The 25,742-nt window shown below is 39.4% G+C and overlaps 1 protein-coding gene across 5 annotated transcripts in view; it reads right to left on the minus strand.

The window, feature by feature from the left end:
* RGSL1 (regulator of G protein signaling like 1) overlaps window positions 1–23,860 on the minus strand; it is a 113,768-nt gene extending 89,908 nt beyond the window's left edge. For all 5 annotated transcript variants that reach the window (XR_007458746.1, XR_007458745.1, XM_049634127.1 and 2 more), the window contains exons 1-7: window positions 23,765–23,860; window positions 20,121–20,203; window positions 16,943–17,017; window positions 11,773–11,902; window positions 9,909–10,013; window positions 8,747–8,908; window positions 6,740–7,719 (exon numbers count right to left, since the gene is read on the minus strand). Coding sequence is in view for 3 of the 5 variants with exons in the window: in XM_049634127.1 (XP_049490084.1) it covers window positions 6,740–7,719; window positions 8,747–8,908; window positions 9,909–10,013; window positions 11,773–11,902; window positions 16,943–17,017; window positions 20,121–20,203; window positions 23,765–23,777 (1,548 nt within the window). In the remaining 2 variants the exon portion in view is untranslated. The remainder of the gene's footprint in view (window positions 1–6,739; window positions 7,720–8,746; window positions 8,909–9,908; window positions 10,014–11,772; window positions 11,903–16,942; window positions 17,018–20,120; window positions 20,204–23,764) is intronic.
* Between the last annotated feature and the right edge of the window lie 1,882 nt (window positions 23,861–25,742).

A 25,742-nucleotide genomic window follows, 5' to 3' on the forward strand; every position in this document is an offset into this window, starting at 1 on the left:
CATCCTAGAGCAGCAGAATACACATTCTTCTCCAGTGCACATGGAACGTTCTCCAGAATAGATTACATACTGGGACACAGATCAGCCCTCAACAGGTACAAAAAATATTGGGATCATACCATGCATATCTTCAGACCACAATGCTATGAAACTTGAAATCAACCACAAGAAAAAATGTGGAAACATAACAAATACTTGGAGAGTAAAGACCATCCTACTAAACAATGAATGGGCTAACCAAGAAGTTAAAGAGGAAATCAAAAAGTACATGGAAGCCAATGAAAATGATAACACCACAGCCCAAAACTTCTGGAACGCAGCAAAGGCAGCCATAAGAGGGAAATATATAGCAATCCAAGACTTCATAAAGAAGGAAGAAAGGTCTCAGATACACAACCTAAACTTATATCTTACAGAGCTGGAAAAAGAACAGCAAATAAAACCCAAAACCAGCAGAAGACAGGAAATAATAAAGATTAGAGCAGAAACCAATGCTATCGAAACCAAAACAAACAAACAAACAAACAAACAAACAAACAAAAAACCAGTAGAACAGATCAATGAAACCAAAAGCTGGTTCTTTGAAAGAATTAACAAAATTGATAAACCCCTAGCCAGTTTGATCAAAAAGAAAAAGGAAAGGACCCAAATAAATAAAATCAAGAATGAAAGAGAAGATCGCTTCTAGGCCTTTTGGCTAAGATCAATGAAAGAGGAGAAATCACAACCAAAACAGCAGAAATAAAAACAATAACAGAATATTATAAGCAATTATGTGCCAATAAAATGGGCAATGTGGAAGAAATGGACAAATTCCTAGAAACATATAAACTACCAAAACTGAAACAGGAAGAAATAGAAAATATGAATGGACCAATAACCAGTAAAGAAATCGAATTTGTAATCAAACATTTCCCAAAAAGCAAGAGTCCAGGGCCAGATGGCTTTCTGGGGGAATTCTACCAACATTTAAAAAAGAGTTAACACCTACTCTCTCGAAGCTGTTCCAAAAAATACAAATGGAAGGAAAACTTCCAAACTCTATGAAGCCAGCATTATTACCTTGATTCCAAAACCAGACAAAGACCTCACTAAAAAAGGGGAGCTATAGACCAGTTTTCCTGATGAACATGGATGCAAAAATCGTCAACAAGATATTAGCCAACCAGATCCAACAATTCCTTAAAAAAATTATTCACCACGACCAAGTGGGATTTATACCTGGGATGCAAGGCTGGTTCAATATTCGCAAAACAATCAATGTGAGACATCACATCAATAAAAGAAAGGACAAGAACCACATGATCCTCTCAATAGATATAGAGAAAGCATTTGACAAAATACAGCATCCTTTCTTGATAAAAACCCTTAAGAAAGTAGGCATAGAAGGATCATACCTCAAGATCATAAAAGCCATGTATGAAAGACCCAACACTAATATCATCCTCAATGGGGAAAAAAATGAGAGTTTTCACCCTAAGGTCAGGAACAAGACGGGGATGTTCAATCTCACCACTGTTATTCAACATAGTATTGGAAGTCTTAGCCTCAGCAATCAGACAACACAAAGAAATAAAAGGCATCCAAATTGGCCAGGAGGAGGTCAACCTTTCACTCTTCACAGATGACATGATGCTCTATATGGAAAACCCACAAGATTCCACCAAAAAACTGCTAGAACTGATCCATGAATTCAGCAAAGTTGCAGGATATAAAACCAATGCACAGAAATAGGTTGCATTCCCATACACCAATAATGAAGCAACAGAAAGAGAATTCAGGCAATGGATCCCATTTACAATTGCACCAAAAACCATAAAATACCTAGGAATAAATCTAACCAAAGACGTGAAAAATATATACACTGAAAACTATGGAAAGCTTATGAAACAAATTGAAGAAGACACACAAAAAATGGAAAACTATTCCATGCTCCTGGATAGGAAGAACAAATATTGTTAAAATGTTAATATTACCCAAAGCAATCTACATAGTCAATGCAATCTCTATCAAAATAACAGCAGCATTCTTCACAGAACTAGAACAAACAATCCTAAAATTTGTATGGAATCAGAAGAGACCCCAAACAGCCAAAGCAATCTTGAAAAATAAAAAGAAAACCAAAGCTGGAGATAAAACCAAAGCTGGAGATCCCAGACTTCAAGCTGTATTACAAAGCTGTAATCATCAAGACAGTATGGTACTGGCACAAAAACAGACACTCAGATCAATGGAACAGAATAGAGAGCCCAGAAATGGACCCACAAACGTATGGCCAACTAATTTTTGACAAAGCAGGAAAGAATATCCAATGGAATAAAGACAGTCTGTTCAGCAAGTGGTGCTGGGAAAATTGGACAGTGACATGCAGAAAAATGAATCTGGACCACTTTCTTATACACAAAAGTAAAGTCAAAATGGATGACAGACCTAAATGTAATACAGGAAGTCATCAAAATCCTCGAGGAGAAAGTAGGCAAAAACCTCTTTGACCTTGGCCACAGCAACTTTTTACCCAACACATCTCCAGAGGCAAGGGAAACAAAAGCAAAAATGAACTATTGGGACCTCATCAAAATAAAAAGCTTCTGCACAGTGAAGGAAACAATTAGAAAAACTAAAGGCAACCAACAGAATGGGAGAAGATATTTGCAAATGACATATCAGATAAAAGGTTAGTATACACAATCTATAAAGAACTTATCAAACTCAATACCCAAAAAACAAACAATCCAGTGAAGACATGGGCAAAAGACATGAATAGACACTTCACCAGAGAAGACATCCAGATGGCCAACCGACACATGAAAAAATGCTCAACATCACTCATCATCAGGGAAATACAAATCAAAATCACAATGAGATACCACCTCACACCTGTCAGAATGGCTAACATTAACAAATCAGGCCACAACAGATGTTGGCAAGGATGCGGAGAAAGAGGATCTCTTTTGCACTGCTGGTGGGAATGCAAAATGGTCCGACCACTCTGGAAAACAGTATGGAGGTTCCTCAAAAAATTAAAAATAGAACTACCCTACGACCCAGCAATTGCACTACTAGTTATTTATCCAAGGGATACAGGTGTGCTGTTTTGAAGGGGCACATGCACCCCAATGTTTATAGCAGCGCTATCAGCAATAGCCAAAGTATGGAAAGAGCCTAAATGTCCATCGATGAATGAATGGATGCGGAAGATGTGGTATACATGTATATACATGAGGAGTTTAAGATACAAAACAGATGAACATAAGAAAGGGAAGCAAAATTAATATAAAAACAGGGAGGGGGGAAAAACATAAGAGACTCTTAAATATGTAGAATAAACAGAGGGTTGCTGGAGGGATTGTGGGAGGGGGGATGGACTAAATGGGTAATGGGCATTAATGAATCTACTCCAGAAATCATTGTTGTACTATATGCTAACTAACTTGGATGTAAATTAAAAAATAAATTAATTTAAAAATTTTTTAAAAACTGGAAAAAAAGAAATCTTCACATTTCCTTGTTCTTTTCTAAATAAATTACCATCTCATCTGATTCTCAAATGGTCCTGAGAACAAAACATCTTCTTTTGAAGTGTCTTCTCCTCATATTTCCCATTTGAAGACCCTACCCACCTGTGCAGAATATTTCATTAAATTAAAAGAAACAAACAAAAAACAGTAACAACAAAAAACCTATAAGTCAGTGTTCAACTAGGTTTATTTGGCTGTACTCTCACCTTCATTCATTAATTTATGTGACAAATAGTTTCTGAGGGTCTCCTATCTGTCAAGCATTGTGAAAATGACTGAGAATATACAGATCAATATGCTACAAGCATTGTTCCCAAGGAGCTCATCTTCTAGCATGATGAATAGCATAGGATAGCATGCTACAATATAGGTGTGAACAAAGTTCTCTGGGAGCAGAGAGGCAGGAACATTTTTTTTTTGTTTTCTTTTGAGTACAGGAAATCCAGAAAGATTTCATAAAGGCAAAGAAACTTAAAAAGGAATTTGCATTTTGCAGGATAAGTAGGAACTTACCATAGGGAAGTTGAGTAAAGGGCATTCCAGGCAGTTGGAAGAACTTAAGCAAAGGCACAGAGATTGGAAAGGACATGTTTGAAAATGGTAAGTACTCCAGCATCACTAAGCTGTAGCATCCTTCGAAGAGTACAGGGGTGGGGCAGTGGCAAAGGATAAGGCAGAGAAGATTGGATGGGACTACCCACTCGAATGCCTTAAGCAGTCTAGGCATTATTTTGCAGGGAATGGGTCACCAATAATAATTTTTAAATGATGTAATATTGTCTTTACAAACTGCTCCAGTCATGCTGCCAAAAGGTGAGTCTAAGAATACAAGTTTTAGTAATTTCATCAGATCTCCTGGGTTCCTGGGAAACAGGAGTGAAGTATATTCCTGAGAAAATTATGCTCTGTGATTGAATACTAGCAATACATAATGTAATATGAGGTGACTGACCAATGGATAAGCTCTAAATATATATGTTAAATATGAATAATAAACATGTGTGAAATGAGTACCCTATTAAAATCCCTTCCATCTTAAAAGATTTATGACTCTAAAAACTGGTGAATAAGTGATCTAATTGGTATCTTAGCAAACAATGTTTAATAGGGCACTTTCCATTAGAAGAAATAGTCAGATGTGCAGCAAAAAAATAGGAAAAAGTAAAAACATACTAAAACAATAATTAAACCTATAATTACCTTTTAAAATTTGACCTACTATTATATATTTTTTCTATATATATTTTTGTTAGAATATATTAGGGTTTCCTTTAGAATTCAGTTTGTTCATCACTTGGTAAACTCTCCTGTCCCATCCTAAAAGCAGTACATAAAGGGACCAATAGTACATATTTCCCAGTGTCTGTAGAACTCCTTACTCCCGTCATCTTCAGCACATGCTCGCAATCCTCTCCTCTCTGGTTAAAGCAAAGGCAATTTTTAAGCTTATGCTCTGTCTTCCAAGTTCACATCCACTTCTCTACCTATGTCCTTTTATAGTATAGTATCCTTTTTTTTTTTTCTTTTTAAATTTTTTTTAACGTTTATTTATTTTTGAGACAGAGAGAGACAGAGCATGAACGGGGGAGGGTCAGAGAGAGGGAGACACAGAATCTGAAACAGGCTCCAGGCTCTGAGCTGTCAGCACAGAGCCCGATGCGGGGCTTGAACTCACGGACCGCGAGATCATGACCTGAGCTGAAGTCGGCCGCTTAACCGACTGAGCCACCCAGGCGCCCCTAGTATAGTATCCTTAATGTATCTATAAACTTATTAAATCCACAAATGCAATTACAAAATATGATTTTTTTCCCAGTTTTCATTTTATATATGAGGACAAAGAGACCTAGGGATATTGAAGGATTTAGACTTGGAGTTTGTTCAATACCACATAGCCAAACAGTGACAGACCCAGGACTCTAAAAACCTTTCCTAGACTGTGTCTCCACATCAGTGAGTCAGAAGTCAGGAAATGGACATATCAGTGGGCATGCTATCAGCACTTCACAAAGGTTGATTGGATAATTGGAGGATGGTTGAAGAGCTGGATGAAAATCAGAATTCTCATAGAAACTAGTTGTCTCCAACTAGAAAAGATAGTCCTGGACAAAAGAGGGGCCATTGTCAACTGGAACTTATTGGTTCAACAGATGTCTGTGGAGCATGAATGCTATCAACACTATCAAGCACTGGATACAATACCCTAAGGTACTCTTCTAGATGCTGGGAAGACAGTACTAGTGAAACAGATAAAAATTTCTGCCCTCATAGGGAGAAAGAAAATAAGCAAAATAAGTTTATGTATATAATATATGCATACATGTACATTTTAAGGATTATATGTGTATTATGCAGACACTCATACAATGATGTATGTATGTATGTATGTAAGATGGATGGATCTAGGTAATAGTAAGTGCTAAGGAGAAAAGTATAATGGGAATGGGGTGAAATTTTATATGAAGTGGGTAAGGAAGGCCTCACTGAGATGACTTGAGCAAACAGCTGAAGGAGTGGGGGCTCATCTGCGTGAACATCTGCACATTATACACAGTGGGAGCACCACCATTGAGCTGACAGTGTGTCTGGAATGCCGGAGTGATGAGCACAGAAGCAGTGGAAGATGAAGCTAGAGAGGGGAGGTAGAGGAGAGATTATGTAGGCCTTGTCATTTTGGCAAGGACTTTGGATTTTACTGAAGACAGAAAGCCATCTGTTTTCAAGGTCCTCACTCACTTCCTTTTACTTATTTTCAGTTAAATTACACAATTTATGCTTCTGCAGATTCACCATGGCCAGTTGAAATGAGCCTGCTTAGGACCAAGGACAGATCCATAGGCATCGGTTAGGAGGCCCCTGTAGTAATCCAGGTGACACTGGATGTGACGTGGGCAAGCGTGGTTGTAACACAGAAGGGGAGGAATGCCAGATTCTAGATATATTTTTAAGATTGAGCCAACAGGATTCACCAATAGACTACACGTGGGTATGAGACAGAAAGGTAAGTCATGGGTGATATCAAGATTTTTTAAAGGATTTTTGGCTTGTTCTTGGGAACTTGCATAGCTTTTTCCTAAGAGATCAACCAACTCTTCAATATGTGAAGAGTGATGTGAGTAATTATATCATTAACTTAACCAGCATAGATGACCAGATAGGAATTTTGTTCAGTCAGACATAATCTTCCAGATACTAAACCATTTCTGTCAGGTAAGGCCTACCTTGCAGATCTCCCTCTGGGCTCTGGGAATCCAGGGGTTTACATCCCCAGAAGGCAGCATCTCCTTCAGGCCTTCAATGGTTTGGGATTTTAGTGGTAGGCATGGACCAATCTGTTCATTCAGGTAGAGTTCACAAATTCTGTTGCCCAGCATGTGCTGAAAGACAGTATTCCCAGTCTTCCTGTTACTTAACAGGACACTGAGGAAATGGTGCAGGTCCTGCCAGAGGTCCAGGAGTTGGATCTCCACTTTCAAATTCTGCTTTTTCAGGTAGTGCCGGAAGGGACGCCCTGCACAGTCATCAGCACACAAGGCCCAGTGGGTGTACCCTAAGGAAATGCTTTGTTTGATGACTTTCTTGATTGTCATCTGGGGGCAGTGATTGATGCTAGGGGTGACAGTCCTCATGTGTGTAGAGAACGTTGTCTCAAAGAGGCCCTCCATGTGGAGGTGGCTCTTGGATTTCTTCTTCATGTTAGACTTCCCAGCACAGAGAATATCCTTTTCCTGGGAACTGATTATTCTCTCCTTTGAAGACGTCACTTTCAAGGAGGGCATTTGTGTATATTTGTATTTGTATGTGTCCTTAACTTGAGAACACATCTCCTGGAGGGGCGTAATGTTGTTTTCTGGTTTGGTATCTATTTCCAGAGTAGAGCCATGGTCTGTCAACTGCCACATCCTCCTCTTGGTCGTCTTGCTTGAGTACAGCTTCTGGGGGTAGTGGCACTTCTTGATGCTCATGTTTACAGGGAGTTCTCCTATGTGAGTACAGCAAACACTGCATAGGCGAGTCTCATATTCCTGCAGCAGACCTTGGCATGATTCCACTTTGGCCATAATCGTCCTGGCATGGGTGTAAAAGTTGGGGAGCCAATAGCTCTGAAGTTTGAACAGAGCCACTTTCTGCATGTGGCTCAAAATTTCCCTCCTGGTGGTTGATTGGTTGGGATGCCAGATGGATAGGTTCAGAAGGGACTCTGGAAATAATAGAAAGACACGAAGGATGAAAACGATCTAGTGGTAGTGATGATAATGATGTTGGGAGAGGTTTTTTGAAGTTTTCCAAATGTTGTTATGTATAGCATTTCATTTGTTCTTCATGCAACCCTGGTGTATGGACAGGACAAATACATAGTAAACACACTTTAGGGATTTTCTCAGGGAATGGTGACCCCTTTTTCTGATTACCTTCCCTTTCTCCCACATAAATAATACAGTTTATGGGATTCATTGAATTATTTTTTGGACAATTGGATGTTACAGTAAAGAAAAGCAAAATGAACAAGAAAATATGTTTAAGAATAGGAGGCATGTATCTATGAGTGGGATTTTTCAGAGTCAGATCTACCTGGAGGAAAGGGTTTAGACTGGATAATTTGAAGGAGTCATTACTAGCTCTGATTTTAATGTAATAAATTCTCAGTGATCTCTATCAATAGAGGAGTGTGACCAATCTCAAAACACAAATCTTCTGGAACATATTTATATTTGGGTCAGGAATGTCTCCTTAATTAATAAATAAATAATTTTTGATGAATCTGATGTTCTAGAGTAGAGGCTGGCAAACCTGTAAACCTCAGCTTTGTGAGTTATATGCAGTCTCTGCTGCACAGTCTTCTTCTTTAGTCCTTTAAAAATACTAAAACATTCTTAGTCCACAGGCTATATGCACTGTGTTTTGCCTGTGAGCTCTAGTTTGTTCTAGGGAATCTCAGTTTTTAAAAAAGAGGTGCCATGCCATCTCAGAAGATGCAGGAGCTGTTTAATTACGCTGTCCCAATTCGTCTTCACTCCTTCTAGCCAACCTACACTGGTGAGTAATATCTCAGCAAGAAGCACATACCAGCCTAAGGACAACTGGACTCTTGCAACCCTTCCCTATTAAGGGTTCCCATGACATCCCTGATACACAGAAAATGGAGAGGGTAGATGCCTACAAAATGATTGATTTTTTTGGTTACATCCCCCGGTGATTTCACTTCAGATATGCTTTATAATTCTTACTGATGTTCATGTTGCAGAGAGTCACTACTCTTGAGCCCTCCTGTAAATGGGTAGCCTTCAGCACAAGGAGGAGGGACAGATAGTGGTCTCTCATTTCCAGGTCCATCTCATCTATGCTCAAGATCTTCTCAGCAAGGATCCAGAAATCCACCAGCTCTTCACCTACAGATTAGACAGGGCAAGCACAGCGCTGCACCCCGATGTTGCCCCTTCTGTGGTTACATCTGGGTGTAGCAGCTAATACCACTCCCCACCACCAGCTTGCTCTATTGCCTCAAATAGTACCATTAGTCACTTCTTTGGTTTCAGGCATCATCCCTAGTGATGTCGTAATGTGGGGGCAGATGGAGGCATGGGGAGAAGGGACTTAATGGATAGGGACCTTGTGTGACTTTTGTCGTTGTGAGGAAAACTGTTACTTTAGAGAAAACTGAAAGACTGTGAGAATGGATCATGAGACACTTGAATTTATCCAAAACATGAAGATGAGAAGAAAAAAGAATATTTCCCATATCATGGACCCAGAAAAACCAGAAGAAGGGATAATAGAACCCAAAGATGCCAAAGACTACATTCCCTGTGTCACAACTTTGCCAGGGTTAAAGTCTGAGTGACATACTAAAAGATAGCCTGCCTAGTTCTTCCCTACCTGCGCCCTGGAAATCCAGGATTTCACCCTTAAACTAGGGCTTGTCCTTGGATGAAAATTAATGCTGCTGAACTGGAGTGTCAGCTAGTGCTGGCTGCTCACCTCCCAGTAGTCATCAACCACTGGACTCAACAGAACAGAAAGCAGTGCATGTGAACACTTCTGCTATAGGGATTTGTTTATTTATGTGTTCCTTGTGTGTTTCCCCACCATTGTGATAGCTTTATGAAGTGGAGATTTATGGCTCTTATTCACAGTGGCTTCCACACAGTGGTGTTCAACATTGTTAAGTGAATAGATAGATGAATGGATGGATGAATGAACAAAATAAAAGGACTCTGTTTACTTTTGCCCTAACCTACACTGTGGACCTATTTTCAAAGACTTTTACACAAACTACAGTATAAAACACTTATTTCCCATATGCATACATTATTGTCAATAAGTGCTCTGGGGCATCCTGGAAGCTGTTATGAACTTGCAAGGACTCCAGAAACAACCCCAAGAACCTACCTGTACTGCCTTTGAGGTAGGTACAGAAGCGCCACATCCCTCTGACCCCACCAATGCACTTCCGGAGTAGCCACTGGTCTGCTTTTTTCCATCTCAACATCTTGGCTGCCAGGAAAAGTCCATGGTAAGAAAGAGAGAATGAGCTCTTCTCCCAGCCCCTCTCTCAGCCTTGCACACAGCTAGACCCCCATTCACTCAGGGTGAGTGAGGAAAAATGGTGGCCATTTAGACGAGTTGGGGTAGGAGTATGCAGTACTTCTGAAGGCAGGAAATAGACCCTGTAGTGACACGCATCATATGAGGGACCCACAAGCAGAGTATAATCCATAGATCAAAGGCACCACCCAAGGCTCTTTGCCTTCTATAATCCCCACCTGACAGTGATTTTGCCAATCCAATTTTCCCAATATATATATTGAAGAAAGGAGATGAATATATTGGGTATTTTGTTACATTTTACTCAATGTAAGTCTCCTGAATCTCAACTTTCCCCAGGTGGAACACAGTTTCCTTTGGCTAGTTGAATTGAGAGTCAAATTATTGATTCAACCCTAGATGGCAATTATATTAATTAATTCTCTTAACAAATATATATTATTAATATATTTGTTAAATGTCTACTACTTAGTATCATTCTAGATGTTTGGGATACATTAGCAAACAGGAAATCCTTGCCCACAAGGAGCTTACATTCTGGTGAAGTAGACAGATAATAAACAATAAGCATAATAAGTACATTATCTAGTAAGGTTGAAGGTTATAAGCACTACAGGAAAAAATGAAAAGGTAAAAGAGAGTAAAGGGGGTTGGGAGTGTTAGGACAAGAGTTGAATGAGTGGCATTAGGGTCATCAGGGTAGCCTCTTCTGAGGAGGTGAGATTTGCACAGAGATTTGAAGAGGTGAGAGAGGGAGCCAATGTGGGTATATTGAAAAAGCACCCCAGGCAGAGTAAATAGCCAGTGCAAGGCCTTGAAATGAGTATGTGTCAAGGCAGGATTTTTGAGGAACTGCAAGCAAGCCAAGTGTAACTGAAATGGAGTAAGCAATGGAGGGAATAGGAGGAGATCAGGTCCTAAAAGTAATGGACCCACATCTTGAGGATCCTGAAGACCTAGAGATATAGGGGCATTAGATCTCACACTGAGATGGGAGTCATTGGTGGGGGTAGGGAGCAGCCAATAGAGGAGTTACATGATCTGAATTAAGTTTTAAAAGGCTCTCTCCAGGTGCCTAGGTGGCTCAGCCAGTTAAGCTTCCAACACTTGGTTTCAACCCAGGTCATGATCTCACAGTTCATGAGTTTGAGCCCCGCTTTGGGTTCTGCACTGACAGAGCGGGCCCTGCTTGGGACCCTTTCTCCCTCCTCTCTGCCCCTCCCCTGCTCACACTCTCTCTCAAAAAAATTTTGTTTTGTTTTGTTTTGTTTTAAAGGCTCTCTCTGGCTGCTGTGAGCAGGAGAACAAGAGCAGAAACAAGGAGACTAATTAAGAGATGATTTCAGTAGCCAGGTGAGAAATTGTGGTGGCTTAGACCAGATGGTACTAATGAAGGTGGTGAGCTATGTTTGATTCTGAATATATTTTAGGCAGTTTTGCCATGTTCTGTGTCCACCAGTAACTCTCTCACTTCTGGCTGCAGTGAGACAAATAGCACATACAACCTATCTGACTCCTGCTTATTGCTCTAGGTACCAATTTTTTCAGCCTAAGCTTTCACCTACTGCTGCATTACAAGCTGGGTCACTCTCACATCTAAGTCTACAAAGGTGGCCAGTATTTGTAAATTACTATAGGACTGACAGGAACAGGACCATTATACAGCCCGGCTTCCCATATTTCTCCACACACACACCCTCATGCTTACCTCCTTCTGGGGACTTAATGAAACTGATGAGCTCTTGACAGAGAATGTAATGGAAACACAAGTTGGTTTTACAGAAGAAGGGTAACCGGTATTTTTCCAACCAGGTCAATAATCCTTTGTACTTTGCAATCTAGAGTGCAAACAAAATGGGAACAGAAAAGAGAAATGGAACTGAAATGCTAAGAAATGCAGCTTAGCAAGAGGCAATAAATAACTTCACACCTGCAGTACCTGGCCCACAGGGGAGGTGTGCTGATTAAAAATAGTATCTAAGAGGAGTGAAGCCTTGAGCCAAGGCTCCCAAAGGAGTGAATGAATTGGTAGGAGAGAAAAGGCTTGGTCTTTCATCAAAAATGTTTCCTTACTCCTGGGTCAAATTGTTTAAGAAAACATCTAAGTCTTGCTAGGTAGAAGAGAAGCAGAAGAAATTTTGGTCTGTGGTGTCAAGTCAACTCTATTCAATTTGCTTCTTTGTAAGCACACTTAAAATTTCTTACAAGTTCCTTACCCATATCAAATGTACAACATGTACAAAAACACACAAAGGGGTGTATGTGTGGCTCAGTCAGTTGAGCATCTGACTCTTGATTTTGGCTCAGGTCATGATCTCACAGTGAGTTCAAGCCCCACATCAGGCTCTGTGCTGACAGCATGGAGCCTGCTTGGGATTCTCTCTCTCTCTCTCTCTCTGCTCTCCCCCCCCCCCATGCTCTCTCTCTCTCAAAAATAAACAAATATTTTTAAAAAACCATACACAAAGACTCACATCACACTTAACATCATTTAGAGTATAGGTTGAATCACTGAGGGATTGAGCCACCAGAGAAGAGAAAACATAAAATTTTTCTTTTTGCCTGTACCTTCCACTCCTCTTTACCCATTTTTCCCATCCCCCCCCCATCCACTTCCCATGTGGCAACCACCAGTTTGTTTTCTGTATTTATGGGTCTTTTTCTGCTTTTATTTGTTCATTTGTTTTGTTTTTTAGATTCCACACATAAGTGAAATCATATAGTATTTGCTTTCCTTTAATTTATTTCACTTAGTATAATACCCTCTAGTCCCATCCATGTTGTTGCAAATGGCAAGACAAGATCTCATTCTTTTTTATGGCTGAGTAATATTCCAGTGTGTTTATGTGTGTCACACCTTCTTTATCCATTCATCTATTGATGATACTTATGGTGCTTCCATATTTTGGATATTGTAAATAATGCATAAACATAGGGGTGTCTATATTTTTTCAAATTAGTGTTTTCACTTCCTTTGGGTAAATACCCAGTCATGGAATTACTGGATTTTAAGTAGCTCTATTTTTAATTTTTTGAAGAATCTCTATACTGTTTTCCATAGTGGTTACAGCAATTTACATTCTCACCAACAGTGCACGAGGGTTCCCTTTTCTCCACATCCTCACCAACACTTGTTATTTCTTGTCATTCTGACAGGTCTAAGGTGGTGTCTCATTGTGGTTTGATTTGCATTTTATTTATGATTCATGATATTGAACATCTTTTCATGTGTCTGTTGGCTATCTGTACATCTTTATTGGAAAAAATGTCCAATCAAGTCTTTGCCCATTTTTAATTGGATTTTTTTTTTGGTGTTGAGTTATATAGTTCTTTATATCTTTTTATATTAACCTTTTATTATAGATATCATTTGCAAATATGTTTTCCCTTTCACTGGGTTTCCTTTATGTTTTCCCAATGGTTCGCTTTGCTGTGCAAAAGGTTTTTACTTTGGGGGCACCTGGGTAGCTCAGTTGGTTGAGCGTCCAAATTTGGCTCAGATCAGGATCTCATGGTTCGTGGGTTTGTGCCCCACATGGGGCTCTGGGCAGATGGCTCAGAGTCTGGAGCCTGCTTTGGATTCGGTGTCTCCCTCTCTCTCTCTCTACCCCTCCCCTGCTCATGCTCTGTCTCTCTCAAAAATAAATAGACATTATAAAAAAAATTTTTTAAAGGTTTTTACTTTGGGGTAGTTCCAATAGTTAATTGTTCCTTTTGCTTCCCTTGCCTGAGGAGACATATACATAAATATGTTGCTAAGGCTGATGTGAAAGAGAATACTGATTATGCTTGCTTTCAGGATTTTTATGGTTTCAGGTCTTACACTTAGGTTTTTAATCCATTTTGAGCTGATTTTTGTGTATGGTGTAAGAAAGCGGTTTCATTCTTTTGCATGTAGCTGTTCTATTTTCTCAACATTATTTATTGAAGAGACTATCTTTTCCCCCACTGTATATTCTTCCCTGCTTTGTTATGGATTAATTTACCATATAAGTGTGGGTTTATTTCTGGGCTCTATCTTCTATGGATAGACCTATAGATCTATCCTATGTGTCTATTTTTGTGTCAGTATCATACTTTTTTTTATTATTATAGCTTTATATTTTAAAATATAGAATTGTGATATCTTCAGTTTTGTTCTTTTTTCTCAAGATTGCTTTGGCTTTCTGGAGTCTCCTGTTGTTCCATACACATTTTAGGATTATTTCTATAGTTCTGTGAAAAATACTATTGGTATTTTGCAACACAGATTGCATTGAATCTGTAGATTGCTTAGGGTAGTATGGACCTTTCATCAATATTAATTTTTCCAATCCATGAACATGACATGTCTTTCCATTTGTGTCATCTTCAATTTCTTTCATCAGTGTTTTATAGTTTTCAGAGTATAGGTCTTTGACCTCCTTCCTAGGTATCTTATCCTTTTTGGTGCAATTGTAAATGCAATTGTTTTCTTAATTTCTCTTTCTGCTATTTCATTATTAGTGTACAGAAGCACAACAGATTTATGTTTATTAATTTTGTATCCTAAAACTTTACAGAATCTATTTATTACTTCTAACATTTTTTAAAATATAATTTATTGTCAAATTGGCTAACATACAGTGTGTTAAGAGTGCTCTTGGTTTTTAGGGTAGATTCCGTGGTTCATTGCTTACCTACAACACCTAGCGCTCATCTTAACAAGTGCCTTCCTCAATGCCCATCGCCCATTTTCCCCTGTCCCCCACACCCCCATCCACCCTCAGATTGTACTTTGTATTTAAGAGTCTCTTATGGTTTGCCTCCCTCTCTACCTGCTTATAACGATTTCCCCCCTTCCTTTCCCCCATGGTCTTCTGTTAAGTTTCTCAAGTTCCACATATGAGTGAAAACATATAACATCTTTCTCTAGCTGACTTATTTCATTTTTTGGGGGGAGTCTTTAGGGCTTCATATATATTATGTCACGTGCAAATAGTGCCAGTTTTACTTCTTCATCAATTTAAATACCTTTTATTTGTTTTTTATCTGATTGCTGTGGTTGGAACTTCCAGTACTGTTATATAAAAGTGGTGACAAGGTGGACACTCTTGTCTTGTTCCTTATCTTAGAGGAAAAGCTCTCAAGATTTCACTATTGAGTATGATGTTAGCTGTGGTTTTGTCATATATGGCCTTTGTTATGGTGAGGTATGTTCCTTTTGTTTATTATTAAAATTTTTTTAACGTTTTATTTATTTTTGAGACAGAGAGAGACAGAGCATGAACAGGGGAGGGTCAGAGAGAGGGAGACACAGAATCTGAAACAGGCTCCAGGCTCTGAGCTGTCAGCACAGAGCCCGACACAGGGCTCGAACTCACAGACCGCGAGATCATAACCTGAGCCGAAGTCGGCTGCTTAACCAACTGAGCCACTCAGGCGTCCCTGAGGTATGTTCCTTTTAAACCAACTCTATTGAGGGTTTTTATCATGAATGATATTGAATTTTGTCAAATGCTTTTTCTGCATCTATTAAGATTGTCATATGATTTTAGCCTTCATTTTGTTAATGTGGTGTATCATGTTGATCAATTTGCAAACACTGAATCATCCTTGTATCCATAAAATAAATCCCATTTGTCACAGTAAATGATCCTTTTAATGCATTGCTGATTTCAGTTTGCTAATATTTTGTTGATAATTTTTGTACCTATGTTCCTCAGAGATATTGACCTGTAATTCCCCCTTTTTGTAGTGTTTTTGTCTAGTTTTGGTATCAAGGTAATGCTGGCCTTGTAGAAACAAAGGTATTTGGAAACTTTCCTTCCTCTTCTATTTCTTAGAATAATTTCAGGAGAATAGGTATTAACTCTTCTTTAAATGCTTAGTAGAATTCGCCTGTGAACCCATTTGGTTCTGGACTTTTGTTTGTTGAAAGTTTTTTGATTGCCAATTCAATTTCTTTACTAGTAATTGTTCTATTCAGATTTTCTATTTATTCCTGATTCAGTTTTGGAAATTATATGCTTCTACAAATTTATCCATTTCTTTTAGTTTGTCCAATTTTTTGGCATATAATTTTTCATAGTAACCTCTTATAACTTCTGTAGTGTTGGTGGTTATTTCTTCTTTTTCAAGAAAATAAGGATTTTACGTTTCAGGGTTTTTCTAGGGAAATCAAATATAAGACTCAGAGTGGAGTGTCTTTCTCAGCTCTTCAGGTCTCAGAGAAAAATAAAATCTGTTGTGAGTGTAGCTTAGAGTGATCTTTCTGATCCCACATGCCACTGGTAGACCATGCATAAGTCTAAGGTCTACACAGTAGGAAAGGAGAACAAGAAGGAGGAAAAGGAGAAGAGAAAGACAATGGACAAGGAAGACAGTTATAAAGAGAAAAAAAAGATTGGGAGAAAGACATGTTTCTGAAGGAGAATGGTAGGATAGTCTTTAGGAATTGCATAGTGGTACCTTATCTTTATCTATAACTTATAATGCAAATAATCACTAAGTGGACCATGCACTGCCACTTCCTACCCCACACCTGTGGCAGGCATTGCCAATCAATTCTCAGACTCTTTCTTGCTTATGTATGGCCCCAGAATTCTTCTAAATGGTGTTCCAAGCATTTCCTACCCAATAATCACAGTGTACATGAAAAATGGTATCATTTGCTGGCCATGGACTAGAAGATAGAGGAGAGAATTCACCAACAATTGTCTGTCCAAGTGGTAAAAACACAAAAAGGAGAAAGGTCTATGCTGGCTTGATGCTGTTTGTCCTACTCACCTGCTTTATAGTTTCTTCCAGAGTCACCCTCTGGGCCTCCTTTCCCTTTTACCTCTCCATCTCTCATGCCACACTTCAAATTTAGCTCCCTCTCCCCCTATCCCAAACCCTCTGCCATTCAAGAATCTTACCACGTCATAAGGTATTTCTGGCCACAAGCTCCACTGTGAATTTTCAACAGCATAAAATGGTGTCTGACCAAAGACCTGCAAAAGAAAGCTAGGAAATGCCAGAGGGGTAGAACTTCTCTTCATAAATATGTCCCAGTCCAACTGCAGCTCAGGGGAAGGGGGTTCCATTGATTTCCTATTCTAAGAGACATTAATTCATAAATTAATTCCACTAAATCAACGTGCCTTGCAGAAAAACACCTAAAATAGACTAAACTGCAGATTCATTGATCTTTGGGGTCAACTCTGACCCAACCTGGAAGTTATCTTGCCTGTGTACAAAGGCCAAAGCATTATATTAAAAGGTATTTACTTTTGTATTACATTATTCACTTCTGCATGGGTTTAGAGAGTTAGATCAAAGGTTGGAAACATTTTTTATAAAGAGAAACAGCTTTGGATTTGCCTAAGCTCTTGAACTGGAGAAAGTAGAGGGGCCTAAGGATATGAGGGTTAGAGGTACAAATTTCTTAGTGGTGGTATTAAGAATGTCCAAAATTTATAAATAATTCTAGGTTACTTTCTTGGAGAAGGGACTGTGACCTTGGCAACCAGCTTTGAGACTGATGGGCAAGGGCTTCTATGTTTGTAGGTATTTAAGCTTAGCAGTCTCAACATAGGTACCAACATGTCTCAAAGTATCCCCACATCATTTGTGAAAAACTAGAGGGGCTGAAGTCTCAACTCCTGGCTGAGCTCTTAGAACATGATGTCAGCCTCCATCTCTCCAAGACTGTCAGCCCCCAATTTTGTCAGTCTGAGGCTCTCTCATTCTGTCCCCTTTGTCCTTGGATATGAGATATATAAAGAAGGCAGTGGTACTGATTGTACTTTACAAATATCAGCCTGTGAAGGAGGCTCAGTCCTTAGTGACTCCTCACTGGTCTGCACTCAGGGTTTGACATGACATGCCCTGTCTGGCATGCGAAGTTGCCTTTATGAGATGTATGGGGGGACTAAGGAGTCATGAGATTCTGTAGGAGTAGTGCATGGAAGCAGTTTCACCATGTGATCTTTGCACCACAGAGGGCATGAGGCCAATGTGGAAAACATACCAGTTTTTGAGAGCTCCAAGACTTCCCCAGATTTTCCATGTGTTCTTGGGAAAGTCATTGAACTTCTGGTGTCTATCTCACAGGATGTTTATAGAAATTTATGGTCAAAATTTGTAAATTGACAGCAGTATTCAACATAAACTAATACTGTCTCTCTAAATAAACCACAGCTACCTAAATGGCTAAGACTTTCTTACATTCTTGGTTGGGATTCTAGTTCCCACATCATTCTCGCCATTTATAGAACATTATTATAGACTGCTTAAGTTGTGTTGATAAATTGACTAACTACAATGCCCCAAGATTACTTCTGCAACCTTTCATTAAGACAGTGGCACCACCTTCCACCAGGCATCCGACTCCTTCCTTCTTGTTACCACCTCTCCCTGACATTCAAACAGTGACAGAGTCCTATATTTTTCTTTATTAAAAATCTCTCTAATTTGTTCCATTCTCTTTATCTTCTTGCCTTTAAACCCCCACCACTGAAACAATCTCCTAACTGCTCTCCTCGCCTCTGTTATGGTCCCCTAATGGCCAAACCTGTGGTCAGACTTCTACAGAAATAATTTGCACAGATGAAAGTCTGATAATGTTACTCCTTTACTTGAAGCCCTTCAATGGCTCTCCATGACCTTCAGGATGATGTCTAAACTCCTAAGCATGGCCCGCCTGCTCTGAGAGGCCTGGCTTAGCCTGTCCTGCAGTTTTATCTCTTGCTGTGTCTGCCTCTCACAACTTTTTCTTCAGCCTTAGTTGCTTAGTGTTTCTCCCCAAGTACCATGGGATTATTTTCCTTGGTGCCTTTACTTACTCTGTTCTGTCTATAAGTCCTTTGCATCTTAATAGTCGACCCTCCTACCTCCTACCTCTTTATCCACATCTCCTCTTTTCCTCATACCTCTTTTCCTCCTACCTCTTTATCCACATTTCCCTCCCCATTTTCTTCCCCAGCCAATTGTCAGCTACATTGTCTTCTTTCAAGACTTGGCTTGTGTCACATATTCATTGAAGTCTTTCCTGACCTACCAGGTAGAAGTGGTCTCTCCTTCTGATGCACTTGTACTCCAGTGCCTTCTAGACATTCCTATCATGTCACCCACGACCCTTTTTGCACTCACTTTAAATATTGCTCTCGCACATTAGGAATTTCTTGAGAACAGTGATAGCATCGTTAATATTTGCATCCCCAGTACTAAGCCCACTGACTGGCACAAAGTAACTAACTACCCAGTAAATTTTGTAGGGTAGTACACAGTGGCTTTTTCCCAGTTATATGAATTTCACACTTTAATAGGTGGTATTCTATGGAAAAGGATACACTGAGCCACAATTTATAAGGCACGAACCTTAAAATATAACCAAAAACTTAAATGAAAAAAGATGTGGGATTAGTCTAGGTTTGGCTCTAAGAGTATTTTGACATTCGAGATTTATTTTAGTTGCAAAGGTTGAGAAAATATATGTTTGGTTTCAGTCAACAGCTCAACAATTGCTCTGGCCAAACACCTGATGAAGGGAGCAGAGCAGAATAAATTATCCATGGTCCTTGTCCTGCAGGAATCCACAATCTCACAGTTCAGTAGGAGACACACACACGTACAACACAAGAGGGTTGCAAAGTGCCAAGGGGCACGAGGCAGGGAGAAATAAGTTCTAATTAGGAGAAGATAGGAATTTCTTAAGAACAGGATTTAAACAGAGATTTGAAAAATGGTTAAGACTTTCGTAGGTGGAACTATAAAAGCTAACAACACAGCCAAGAAGGGGTGCAGAGGTGAGAAAATGCCAGGTGTACTCTATGAGGATACAGTTGCTATCAATGCAGCACTGGGTACCAGAGGATGTTATGGGAAATAAATGTGGACAGGCAAAGGCAATTAAGGAAGCTGAGGAGTTGGGATTTATCAACAATGGGAAGCTCCTAGAGATTTTAAAGGAGATTCTGTTTATATTTATTTGCTCAAGTTAAAATAGGTTTTGAGTTAGTAAGAAGTTTATTCTTTTAAAAATGCACTCAGCTCAGTGAGATTCACTATTCAGCTGTTGCTGAAACATTTGAATTTAATTCTGGGAATACTTACCGGGAGAGAAAGAAATGTGTTGAAAAAATCGGCAAAGATTTCATCCTCTAGCAGAATTATAAGGTTTGTAGAACTGATTATCTCTATATGGGGAGAAAAAAAAACCACACACACCTCATGAACCAGGGTTGCATTCAGGATGAGACAACAAAGCAAGAGAATGGATCATGTCATATGGTCAAATCTCAGAATTTGATGACCTTTAGGGTCATCTAACTTGATTTTTCCCTCTCTCCAGGACTCTTCTCTGCAATATCACTCTGTTTAAATACTCCCAGCTGTGGGGAGCTCACAGCTTCATAGAGCTACCCATTCCATTTATGAAGAGATGAAATGCTTAGGAAGATTTTCCTACTGTAAACCACCTTCTTTTATCTTCTTTCCATTTGTAGAAATTCTGCCCTCTGAACCTCAACAGAATTCATCTAAATCCTCTTAAAGGGGACAGTGCTTCCATATTCATAAAAACATCACAACCTTCTGTTCACCTCTGACCCTTCTGGCTAGTCTGTCACTAAGCAATTCTTCAGCCGCTCATCACATGCCCTCCTTTCTATCTGGGTCCTCGCTCTGTGGCTAGAGTGGCACCTACAACCCAAGTACTCTGCACGCTTCCCAGGGAAGAACATGAGACAACTTTGCCCATACTGTATGTTCTATTAGTGTGGCCAAACATGAGATTAGCTTTGGGTGCTCTCACATTACACTATTAACTCCATCATCCTTTATTTATGCAGTCATTTTTTGGAAACCAAGGGTAGGAATTTACATTTATTCCAGTTGAATTTCAACTTGTTGATTTGGGCCCAAAAAAAGCTTTTTTGAATACCTATTTGGTCATGCAAAGTATTTATTACTCCTCTAGGGCTTGATCATTGTGCTGCCTAAGTTAATCTGAGGAGATGAATGTTGACTATCACAAAGCCAAGCAGAGCGACCATAGGTGGACTAGGTGACCCCTCTAAGTTTGCTCTAACTCATTCTCTATGCTCTTTAACTCCCAATATTCAACTAGTGAATAATCCAGTTGTTTTACCAATGCTCAGAATTTCCCCATTGTGTACCCAAAATTTACAATAAAAGACTTATAAAATGAACAACATAGATATTATATTAATCCTATCTCTTGGTCTATTAGATGTCTGGTGAGAATCGTCAGTGCCATTCACAATTGCTGGAGTGCAGTTATGATAATATAAGAAAACTAAACAATCCCCTCCATCGCTTTTCCTGACAACACTTGGTGGTTATTGTCTTTGTGTAATAGAAATAGAAATAGGAACCCAGACAATCAAACACTATTGTAACAGAATTGATGTCAGTTCTTGCCTTTTGCTAGAGAGACCTCTGCTTTTCTTTTTAGAATCATTTCCTGATCCACTTCATCTATTCCACATAGATAATCCAAAATTTATGTTTTCAGGCCAGACTTCTTTCCTTGGCTCTAGTTCTAAATATCCAACGAGCTATGGGACATCGCTCCATGGACATCCAGCAGAACTTCAATCTCAACATTTTCAAAACTGATCTGATCATTTTGCTTTTTCCTTTATTCCTAATCTCTGTTAACAGAACCACCACTCATTCAAATGTCTAAATCAGAAAGCCGAAATCATCTTTTTTTTTTCCTTTGAGAGAGAGAGACAGAGCATGAGCAGGGAAGGGGCAGAGAAAGAGGGAAACACAGAATCTGAAGCAGGCTCCAGGCTCTGAACTGTCAGCACAGAGCCTGATGTAGGGCTTGAACTTACAGACTGCGAGATCATGACCTGAACCGAAGTCAGACGCTTAACTGACCCACCCAGGCACTCCAGAAGCCTGAAAATTATCTTTTTCTGAAAATTTTATTTATTTATTTATTTTAAGAGGGGGAAGAGAGTGTGAGCAGGGAAGGGGTAGGGAGAGAGAGAGAATCCCAAGCAGGCTTTGCATGGTCAGCATGGAGCTGGGTATGGGGCCTGAACTCACAAACTGTGAGATCATGACCTGAGTCAACATCAAAAGTTACACACTTAACTAACTGAGCCACCCAGGGGCCCCCTGAAAATCATCTTTGATTCCTCCTTTGCTCTGTTTCTCTCCCTCTCAAACACTCCCATAGGCAATGGAGGACCATGTTATGTGGTCTCTCTTCCTACAGATTTCTAAAATCTATCCTTTCCTCTCCAACTCTACAGACACTGTCTTATTTCAGGCTCCCATCATCTCTCACCTTGACTTTATGGCATCAGTTTCTTATGTGATCTCCCTAAGTTTCCTTTCCAAGCACTTTCCACACACCGGCACCATAATCTTCCAATGTTGTTATTGTTAAAGCCCTTCAAATACTCCTCAGTATCCTAGAGAATATAAGGCTTCACCATATCTGGATTTGGTGTTCTCTGCCAGCATCATCTCCCACTACACCATACCATGCTGCCTTCTATTTGCCAGCCAAAATATTGTGCTTTCCTGCACATGCTTTGTCCTCTCACTTCCAACTTTCATGTCTTTGTTACCATATTCACAGCACCTGAAATGTCCTCTCAACCTGTGTGCTTTGCAAATTGCTAGTCATCCGTCAAGAACTGGTTAACATATAACCTTGGTGAACCAAGCAAATGGTAAAATCAATCACTACCTCCCCTGCACCATTACTTACATCTCCCATTATTATAATTAACCAGTTGCTGTTTTCATTTATTGAAACAGCATTTATTTCATTTATGTATCTGTCTTTCTCAGTAGACTAAGCCCTATGAGAGGAGGAACTTTGTCTTTTCATCTTTCTTCCCCTAGCCAGTAAAAGTGCTTGGATAATGTCTAAGTTCTATAAAAGTTAAATGAATTGTTCTTCCAAGAAATCTTTAATCTTTTGAGTTTTTGTTCAATTGTTTGTTCATCACTGATAAAGACTGGCATGGATTTCTTTCTTTTTTTTTTTAATTAGGATCCCAATTCATAGCTTTTTTTTAATATGAAATTTATTGTCAAATTGGTTTCCATACAACACCCAGTGCTCATCCTAACAGGTGCCCTCCTCAATGGCATGGATTTCTTAATAAGATTATTGAGACATTCTGAATGCAGGAAAGTGGAGTTTGGCAGAAATTTCCCAAATGATTGTGTCCCATAGCTACACTCACTGTTGGTGACAAGGGGCTTGACTATGACAGGGTTTGCCATTAACAAGACTGTCTTAATGGGGTATAGAAACAAGTCTTTCCATATATTCCCCTTCTTACTTGTTTTGCTTTGTAACTTCCTAATAATTTGGGAAGGCCTTCAACATTTATTCCATACAATAATAATACTAACTTGGGAACAAAAGGAATAATTGGATAACCCCAAACTTCATGCTAGCCTTCTCCCTGGAGGAGACATGACACATGATGGCCCAATCTGCATTTTTCTTCCTCCTTCTTAGTTGTCTCACTTGTCTTATGAAGGGGGCTCTGTCCTATCCTCAAAGATCAGTTGGCATACAGTGGGGATGGGAGTTGGGGAGAAGAAGAAGAGAAAAGGAAAACAAAGGGCATTAATAACATAAAAGCCATAGGTGGTATCCCTGAATGACTCAGATCTGTTGAGACTGGAAAGCTGAAAGGTTTGCCTTATGTAGGGGGGGGCTAAAAGTCTCAGAGACATCCCTTTTAGAGACTTACCAGCATTGCTCATGTTGCCATGCTTTCCCTGCCACTGTGATTAGTAAGGATACAGAACTAGTCCCCAGTCAACAGAACTCCACCCCATATGAACACACAGTCACATCCCCTCTAAGGGGTTCCAGATTCTATCAGGAAGTGCTCTTTTATCTCTGGTCACTCAGTCTGAAGATAACACGCTGTTACCTGATCTTCTGGATCTCCTAAATGTACCAGACTTTTCCTGTACTTAGGCTTTTAGTCCATACAGTTTCGTTATCAGTTGTCCAGTTATTGATCCTGAGTTTTAGCTGTCTCCTTAACTTGACCTTATGCTTCAGGGAAGCAAGAATCTGTTTCTTTCTTTCTCTTTCTTTCTTTCTTTCTTTCTTTCTTTCTTTCTTTCTTTCTTTCTTTTTAATGTTTTTTTATTTTGGGAGAAAGGGGGGGGGGGGGCAGAGAGAGAGGGAGAGAGAGAGAATCCCAAGCAGGCTCCACGCTGTCAGCACAAAGCCCAACAAGGCACTTGATCTCACAAACTATGAGATCATGAACTCAGCTGAAATCAAGAGTTGGATGTTTAACCGACAGAGCCACCCAGGCACCCCCTGTTAATTTCTTTCTCTCTTTTTAGAAAATTTTTAATGGTTATTAATTTTTGAGAGAGACAGACAGAGTAAGAGCAGGGGAGGGGCAGAGAGAGGGAGACACAGAATCTGAAACAGGCTCCAGGCTCTGAGCTGTCAGCACAGAGTCTGACGCGGAGCTCACACTCATGAACCATGAGATCATGACCTGAGCCTAAGTCAGATCATGACCTGAGCTTAACTGACTGAGCCACCCAGGTGCCCCTTGTTCATTTCTTTATTTTTGTTTAATATGAAATTTATTGTCAAATTGGTTTCCATACAACACCCAGTGCTCATCCCAACAGGTGCCCTCCTCAATACCCATCACCCACCCCCCATCAACCCTCAGTTTGTTCTCAGTTTTTAAGAGTCTCTTATGTTTTGGCTCCCTCCCTCTTTAACCTTTCTCTTTTTTTTCTTCCCCTCCCCCATGGTCTTCTGGTAAGTTTCTCAGGATCCACATAAGAGTGAAAACATATGGTATCTCTCTTTCTCTGTATGACTTATTTCACTTAGCATAACACATTTATTTCTAATGTGTCTTTTGGATCTAATATCTTTCTAGAAATTTAACAGTTACTCAGTGAATGTTTAATGACTTATCTTTCAGATAAACTGGCAAATTCAACCTAATATACAAGTGTGTTTTCCACTCCCTTTCCTTCTTCCCAGTTTCTTCTCTGGTTGGCTGTTGGTTACTTTATAATTCATTGGCGTTTAAAGGTATAGAATAAACATTAGTTGAATGCCTTCCATGAGCAAGAAGTTAGACTAGGTGTTTATACTTTGTTTTCATTTAATTCTTAACCCTGGTAAATAGAGATTATTACTTCCTTTTTACTGAAAGATAGTTAAGTGAGACACTGAGATTTTACTCTGCCATTTTGATTCAGGAGGCCATGTTGTTTCAAATATGCTAGTAAATTGAACCTACTTTTCACATGAAAAATGCATTTGAGCGGACTTAAAAACAAGCCCTTTGGACTTCCTCACAATGATTTATTTTTCTGTATGATTCCTCCTACTACTTCTTATGTGCATCCTTACATGTCTAATTAGACTTCTTTCCTGCAGATGTTATAAAAGAAGTAGACACTATCTAGATGGAAAGGAGCTACTTAGAAAAAGCCATCCTGTATATCTAATTGTTTACCAGCAGATTGAAACAAAGCCATTTAATATTTTTCATCAAATCATAGCATATGCAACAAATTGAAATTTTCTGTGACTAATTTTGACCCAAAAGTTTCTAATCCAGATTAGTCCCCCATTCTTCTAGACCAGTGACTCCAGAAAAGACAGAAGCAGGCAAGAGGCAATATGGGAAAGAAGTTATATTTGTCTTTCATTTAAACTCTTTTCAAGATGGT

Source organism: Panthera uncia, chromosome F1, assembly GCF_023721935.1.
Source record: "Panthera uncia isolate 11264 chromosome F1, Puncia_PCG_1.0, whole genome shotgun sequence".
Taxonomy (NCBI): domain Eukaryota; kingdom Metazoa; phylum Chordata; class Mammalia; order Carnivora; family Felidae; genus Panthera; species Panthera uncia.